Consider the following 8009-nt stretch of genomic DNA (forward strand, 5'->3'; position numbering starts at 1 on the left):
GTGGACACATTTTAATAGATACTGAAAACAGCACAGTGTGATCTATAGAAAAAAAATCATTACTGCAGATAGTATTTTTGAAGGGGCCTTAGAGCATAGAATAGAAGGCAGGGGACACCCTGGATGGGCTGTCAGTCAGTTACACAGAACCTGGAGTAGCCAGAGGACACCCCCCAGAAAGGGGCAGGCCCGGCCAGAGAGCCCCAGAGGAAATGTTCAGAAAAACACGAGGCACGGATTTAACTTGAATGAAAATTCCTTAGGAATCTGTCCCTATGTTGTTTCTTTACTGTAGCTGTTGCTCACATCAGTTTCCCGAGCAATAAAATCTGAATTTATTTTATTCTATATCGATCACATTTGGTCCTTTTCAAGAATTCTGCCATAATTTATATTCTGTCAGTAATTTACCAGAAACTAAGCATGATTGGGGGAGGGGGGGCAATCACAGCAGAAAACACGTAGTCAGGCAGGAGTTTCGTGCGTGTGACAGGAGAGGCCACTGAGATTGAACCGACAGTGCGAATTCGCTGAGCACCAGAATTTTACTCTCCATAGATGGAAAAGTCAAAGGATGAAGTTTTGCAGAGAAAGATTGCAATTTCTCTGCTTATGGTGCATGTAATACAATTCATTTGCATGCATAGGCACCAAGATGTGATGAACACAATTAATGCGAATAAAAACTCAAATTGGCTGGAACTCACATTTAAATACTTGTGAGTACAAGTTATTTTGCATATTATATTGGATTGAATGGAATTTACGACCTGCAACGGTATTCAGATGAATGTCCCTGGCTTTGAATTATGTCTGCGCTTAAGTGTCTGATTATATAAGCGAATGGGGAATCCATCCATCCATCCATTTTTTGAAACCACTGGTCCTATGCAGGGTTGCAGGTCTTCTGGAGCCCATGTGGTTGGGAATATAACTTTCAGTTTTTTACATTTTCAAACTCAGCTGCTTTTGTGCCATGAGATTCACCATCACTTGGAGTCACTGGGTGACGACTGTGGCTTCAGATCCTGCCCAGCTCCATACTTACAGATCCCTCCGGATGCCCACCAGAGCAGTGCTTGTGTGAGGATTACTCTGCTTGGTGTTTCCCAAAATCGCCGTGTCCCCGACCCCGCAGGCCGTCACTGAAAAGGGGCAGATCGATGGCTCTGTCACCTCACATTTATCTAACAACCTTCATATTCTTGGTGATGCTCCTTCTGTTTTCAAAGATATTTTAAATTGAGTTCCTTTGGAAAGGAGTGATAGTTTTATTTCCTTTGAATGAACTTCTTAAACTCATATGCCTATTTTTTTAACTACAAAGAATATTTTTTTAATTATGCAGAACGATCCGGCAAAGCTGTCGCCGTATTTGCTGTGATAAAAATTTAGAAAACTGTAATCAGCGAGTGACTGTGCAGCCCAGCAGTTGTTTTCATAATAATTTTAATTTTTAGCTTCTTCTTTGGAAGGTTCTGGAGCAGGTTCTGAGGCAGCTTGCATGGTCTTACTCATTAGGAAAGTCCCATATGGACAGCCCAGAGGTACTGTGCACTAAGGCTCAGTGTGTGTTAAGGGAACAGCACAAAATCGAAACCGAGAACTCGAATCCTGGCCGCAGCACGCGGGAGGTTCAGTCTGACCGGCCGAGCACAGAGAGGACGAGGGGGGGTGGGAGATTGGGGCTATTGAGCAATTGCTTCATAAAGTGGTATTTATCCCCATAGCCAGCAGTCGCGTGACGAAGAAGGCCCCACACACGTGTGAGCAGCCCTGTGATTAAATTGTCTAAAGAACGCTGAAGGACAGGCAGTGATCTAGCCCGCTAAAAAAAAAGAAAAAGACCCATAAAGAATTTGGCCAGCGGCAGGCGGGCCTGGAAGGCCGACAGATGAATACGCGGCTCACAGTCTGCTGCTCACAGAGCCCGCAGCAGAAGCAGGCAGACTGTGCTGTAATGTAGCCATAAATCAGGCCTGGAGCCAGATTCCTGTCTCCATGTTCTCCGACATGACTGGTGCTAATCCTTTGCACCTTACGTGTGGGCAAAGGTTTTTTTGGGGGGGGGGGGGGGGTGTGCAAAGGTGGTAGGAATACAAGGGTCATGATCATCGGAGGAGCAAAGTCTTGTGAGGAAAAGTCCTGTGAGAGGAAAGTGAGGGCTTGTTGAGCAGTGTGTAAGGTGAGCAGCGTGTGAGGTGGGCAGCGTATGAGGTGAGCAGCGTGTGAGGTGAGCAGCGTGTGAGGTGAGCAGCGTGTGAGGTGGGCAGCGTGTGAGGTGAGCAGCGTGTAAGGTAAACAGTGTGTGAGGTGAGCAGCGTGTGAGGTGAGCAGCGTGTAAGGTGAGCAGCATGTAAGGTGAGCAGCGTGAGATGAGCAGCGTGTGAGGTGAGCAGCGTGTGAGGTGAGCAGTGTGTAAGGTGGGCAGTGTGTGAGGTGAGCAGCGTGTGAGGTGAGCAGCGTGTGAGGTGAGCAGCGTGTGAGGTGAGCAGCGTGTAAGGTGAGCAGCGTGTGAGGTGAGCAGCGTGTAAGGTAAACAGTGTGTGAGGTGAGCAGCGTGTGAGGTGAGCAGCGTGTGAGGTGAGCAGCATGTAAGGTGAGCAGCGTGTGAGGTGAGCAGCGTGTGAGGTGAGCAGCGTGTAAGGTGAGCAGTGTGTTAGGTGAGCAGCATGTAAGGTGAGCAGTGTGTAAGGTGGGCAGTGTGTAAGGTGAGCAGCATGTAAGTTAGGCAGCATGTTAGGTGGGCAGTGTAAAAAGGGTCTTTTCGAGGGTCGCATGCCATCTCACTTTGAGCCCATGCTCATCCTCGACCTACATGCCGGTCTCCTATGACTCACCTTCATCCTGAGCTGTGTGCTGCTCCCCGCTCAGAGAGCAGCCACCTCAAACCCAAAACGCCCTCCTGACTTCAGCCTCAAATGGCGCCCTCTGATAGAGGCAGGGTCTTAGTGAAAGATTCGCCATTTGTGGTCAAGCAGCACATAACGGCCCTTACCTTAACCTGTACCTGCTTACTATGCAGTACTCGAAAAGAAAACAGTGAAGAAAAATCACTTCTATACTTACCCACAAGGAACCTCTAGTGGTAATATTTATATGTCATAAAATTATGAAATATCAAGCAGTAAACTCGATTTAATGGCAGTATCAGGCCATATAACATTTATAGGGGGGTAAGATGCACTCTTCATTGTTATTCTGTTTCTTATATAGGGACCCCCCCCCCACCCCTCTATTCCATGGAAGCATTATCCCTGATTTCATTTCTCAATATTCATTCAATTATCTCAACATATGTTAGTTCATTTTTTAATTATCAACTGTTTGAAATTACACTGTACCCTCCAGAAGCCTCAACATCTGGTACAACATCTGGGTGTTACGGAAACGGGGCTTGCTGAAGTTTGCTGCGGAGTGCCGGTTTGTGGTCTGAGGCGGTAACTCCAGGTGCCCGTAATGATATGGTTCGATTCAACGTGCACACTGAGATCAGTAAGTGGTTTAAATCACTGAAACAAAACTAGTGCTCACAGGTTTGAAAACTGGTTCAGTGTTGCTGTTGTCGGGGAATTGCCACTTGTCATTATTTGGGGACACTTATAAGGCTTCTTATCACATCGGTTGGGAAACTGGGCAGCACCGGGCCGGACGGGTCTGGAGACTGAATTGCCGATGTTGTCTTCTTACAGGAATCACCACGGTTCTGACCATGACGACCATCAACACCCACCTGCGGGAGACCTTACCTAAGATCCCGTACGTCAAGGCCATCGACATGTACCTGATGGGCTGCTTCGTCTTCGTCTTCCTCGCCCTGCTGGAGTACGCCTTCGTCAACTACATCTTCTTCGGGAGAGGGCCTCAGATGCAGAAGAAGCTGGCAGAGAAGGCAGAGAAGGCCAACAACGACCGGAGCAAATATGACAGAAACAAGGTAAAGGCCGCCCACCTGGGATCGTGGCTCCTCCCACCTGGGATGGTGGCTCCTCCCACCTGGGATGGTGGCTCCTCCCACCTGGGATCGTGGCTCCTCCCATCTGGGATTGTGGCTCCTCCCACCTGGGATCGTGGCCCCGCCCGCCTGTGATCGTGGCCCCGCCCACACGCCTGAGACCACGGTCAGCTAAATGGTTTCCTTCCTGGTCTTTATTCAGTCAGCAGAGTAACTCTGGTTTCCTCTGAGATCATCAAACAAGCCTTTTTCTTCATTTTGGCATTTAACAGAATGCCACGAACAGTAAAACAACTGAAGATTAAAAATTAGGTTAAATGTTAGCCCTGGTGCTGGCAAGTCACTTGAAATCTCTCAGGATGAATTCCCAAGGAGATAAATGTAAACCCAATCAACCACTGAACATAGGCAGCCTCTCTCTCTGTTATCCAGGCACCGCGGTACCTGTTATTCAGATTAATTTCACTTATTCATATAGTCTGTGGGCTGGGACACTGAGACCATTTATTTGATCCGCTCGGTAATGAAAGCGTAGTCCACACTTATTTTGTGTTTCTATATGTCATGACAATAAACAAACGTTTTATAACCATTGTAACATCATTAGAGAATTCTTAATAAAACCGTTATTGTGCTATATGAGTTCTTTTTGTAAATGTAAGAATAAGCCATAAGGCTTTTGGGAGACATTTTTGCAGACAATGCACAAGCCGTTGAGCTGCTAAGATATGGACCTTTTACTTCTGGCACCCGTTCCATGGTCAGCAGGAGTCGCTCGCGTATATGATTCGCTTATAGATTATACTGATTAATGATATATTGGTTTCCAAAGCTTAGAATCTACTGCTGTCCATAAACACACTGCTCACCTCACACGCTGCTCACCTCACACGCTGCTCACCTTACATGCTGCTCACCTCACACGCTGCTCACCTCACACGCTGCTCACCTTACTTGCTGCTCACCTCACACGCTGCTCACCTCACACGCTGTTTACCTCACACGCTGCTCACCTTACATGCTGCTCACCTCACACGCTGCTCACCTCACACGCTGCTCACCTTACTTGCTGCTCACCTCACACGCTGCTCACCTCACACGCTGCTCACCTCATACGCTGCTCACCTCACACGCTGCTCACCTCACACGCTGCTCACCTTACATGCTGCTCACCTCACATGCTGCTCACCTCACACGCTGCTCACCTTACTTGCTGCTCACCTCACACGCTGCTCACCTCACACACTGTTTACCTTACACGCTGCTCACCTCACATGCTGCTCACCTCACACGCTGCTCACCTCACACAGTTGACAGGTGAATGCAGGTTTGGGTGCTTCTGTTTCACTCCGACAGAAGAGTCTGTCTTGCTGACATGCTCTGTGTGTAGGGGGGGGGGTCCGTCTACCTGCCCCTCCCCTACAGAGAAGATAGCCCTGCTGGTGCACTCAGTGCTATTGGCCTGTTTATATCCATGTACATAGTGAGGAGGTTAGCTAAAGAAAATGAACTTCTCGACACATCCGTTAACAAGTGGAACGCTTTTTTAAAAACCTTGTGTTGAGTGTGGAGTCGTGTCCTGGGGGTACCTTTAAGTTTCTGAGCCCTTAGAGTCTAGAGAATACTTTCATATAAAAATTGTTAAATATTACATTAGCCGAATACAATGTATTCAGGTGATGTACTGCTGCTCCTTACGGCTCTCTGTAGCGACGCCACGAAGCTGTATCACCAGTAAAAGGCAGTCTTTGCTTGTGTGTTTCCTGAACAGTCTGTTCTGGAAGGAGCCAATTGCAACCCAGCATCTGTTAAACAGTCCAATCAGGTACAAGGCTGTCGGCCGGGGGCGGTGAGTGTGTATCTATGGACGCACTATCCCACATCCTTGAGCTTTACCTTCAAACTTTGCCGCCCTGCAAAGTTTCCTTGTTTTTCTTTCCCTGTCATAATGCAAAGATGCATCAGAGTCTTGTCTGCCTTGTTGTATATGTCTCGTCTCCTCGCTCTGTCTGTCACAACATCATATCCTGGAGTCAGGGAAAGGGTGCTTTCCAGTCATTGGCTCAATGGGCCAATCCTGGTGAGCCATGCTTGTCAGCTGGTCCAATAGGAGCCCACAGAGAAATGTTAAGTCAGCTGTTGGCTGATGGCACATAGTAACCCCGCCCTCTGTTGTTCTCTGAGCCAGCCCCCCCCCCCTCCCCCGCACCAGCATCATGACCCTCAGAGGAATGGCGGGTGGATGCATGCTCCCTACAGTGACAATCCATCTCTGGGGGGGGGGCAGAAACCTGACGTTCACTCAGACTTTTAAATTATGCTCTGAATGAAATATGTACGTCTGGATGATTTATTATGGCATACTTTTTTTTTTTAAGGGGTAACAGGGAATAATCAATGGATAGAATGTGCTGGCACCTTCAGGAAATGTGGTGGAAGTATGTTTATAAAATACCATTTTTAAGGCTCGTTTATAATTGCGTGAGATGTGAGCAATGATGCGTACATTTTAGTAGGACTAAACTGCTTTATTCAAAGAAATGGGCATCACTCTCCCCGCCTGTTAACACACGTTTATGTTTCAAGCATCAGTAAACAGGACCACCGTGCATCTGTAAACAAGCTGTCCCGTATTTTTCGTATAGGGAAAAACAGCCCTATTCAATCATAATTTTTTAACAGGCGCTGTGATTTTTGTAATTAGGCTCTCAGCGGCACTATGAAGCGCTCCTTCATTTTGAGAGATGCGGGTCTGGGTTTTCTTTTGCTCGGTACGTCATGCACACTCACTCCTCAGGCTACGGCCTTGGAGATTAATGCATGAAGCCTGCCTTTGTCTTCATGTGCTGCTGAGGTGACGAGGGCTCACCCTCAATACGCTGTTGTCAGTCCTCCTAGGAGCTTGTGGTTGGCTGTGGACCGAAACGTCACTGCGTGAGTCTTTTTCAGGGGCGCGGTTACGGGTGGACAGTGCCCACCCAGATAGATTGTCTGCCCACCCAAAAGGATCGTTCGCCCCACCCACCCATCATCAACCAGCCATCCCCCCCCCCCGCCACCATCCAGTCACCAACTTTTAGCTGAACACTGGTGCCCACCAGACAATCCCAAATGGCCCCATGACGATGGCATCCCAGTGACGCAACTGGTCTTATCACAGGAGCCTTGAAGGTTCTGAATACATTTAGATCTGCCCCCCCTAATCCCAGAATTCCCAGTCTAGACACTCAACACCATTCCCGCTGCCCTGTCTCCAGGTCGACGCCCACGGAAACATCTTGCTGACCACCTTGGAAATCCACAACGAGGTCGCCGGCCACGAGGCGGCCCCCAGCCCCACGGAGGGCAGGAACTCGCTGGCGGCGGCGGCGCCATCCGATGGCTCCAGCGTGCAGTACAGGAAAGCGGGCGCCCCCCGGCAGGGCCTGGAGCGCAACGCGCAGCTGAAGAAGCCGCGACTGCGCAGGAGGTCCTCGCAGCTCAAGATCAAGATCCCCGACCTGACGGACGTGAATGCCATCGACCGCTGGTCGCGGATTATATTCCCAGCCGCCTTCTCCCTCTTCAACCTCATCTACTGGCTCTACTACGTGAACTAGACTTAGAGACTGTGAGGGAGGCGTTTCCCACACTTTTTATCGACACTTTTTTACTTGTAACAGGATTCCTGTGGATTGAAAAAAAAAAAGATTTTGTAAAGAACTGGCGTTCACTGAGCGAGGGACTGTAAGCAGCTACAGGGGATGTGCACTGCACGCGAAAGCTGCCTTCCTCTGCACTCCAGATACAGTGTGCTGTTATCCACTGCGCTCACTGAACAAATCTTACTTTTACAACAAATGACAGAATAGCGTAACTAAGATGGGCCTGTAAATAACTGGAGTGCAGAAGGGCAATGCATAGAAATGCAGACTTAAGTATGGATATATGGTTAAAATGAGTGGCCCTTTATACATTTACTTTCCCACTAAGGTGATAAGACTGTATTTATGCAAATGAACACAATTTATTGTAGATAGCTTTTTTGAAACGCTTATAAATATGATTTTCCGCA

At 48.3% G+C, this 8009-nt stretch overlaps 1 protein-coding gene across 5 annotated transcripts in view; it reads left to right on the plus strand.

Moving 5' to 3' along the window:
* gabrb3 (gamma-aminobutyric acid type A receptor subunit beta3) overlaps positions 1 to 8009 on the plus strand; it is a 52826-nt gene extending 44817 nt beyond the window's left edge. The window contains exons 8-10 of one of the 5 annotated variants that reach the window (XM_023800756.2): positions 3693 to 3937; positions 5727 to 5780; positions 7213 to 8009. In XM_023800756.2, coding sequence (XP_023656524.1) covers positions 3693 to 3937; positions 5727 to 5780; positions 7213 to 7554 — 641 coding nt within the window. In that variant the 3' untranslated portion in view covers positions 7555 to 8009. Of the gene's footprint in view, positions 1 to 3692; positions 3983 to 5726; positions 5805 to 7178 lie in introns of all 5 variants that reach the window. The other 4 variants (XM_023800755.2, XM_072699403.1, XM_072699405.1 and 1 more) reach the window with 4 other exon arrangements.

The sequence above is a fragment of the Paramormyrops kingsleyae genome, chromosome 1, assembly GCF_048594095.1.
Source record: "Paramormyrops kingsleyae isolate MSU_618 chromosome 1, PKINGS_0.4, whole genome shotgun sequence".
Taxonomy (NCBI): domain Eukaryota; kingdom Metazoa; phylum Chordata; class Actinopteri; order Osteoglossiformes; family Mormyridae; genus Paramormyrops; species Paramormyrops kingsleyae.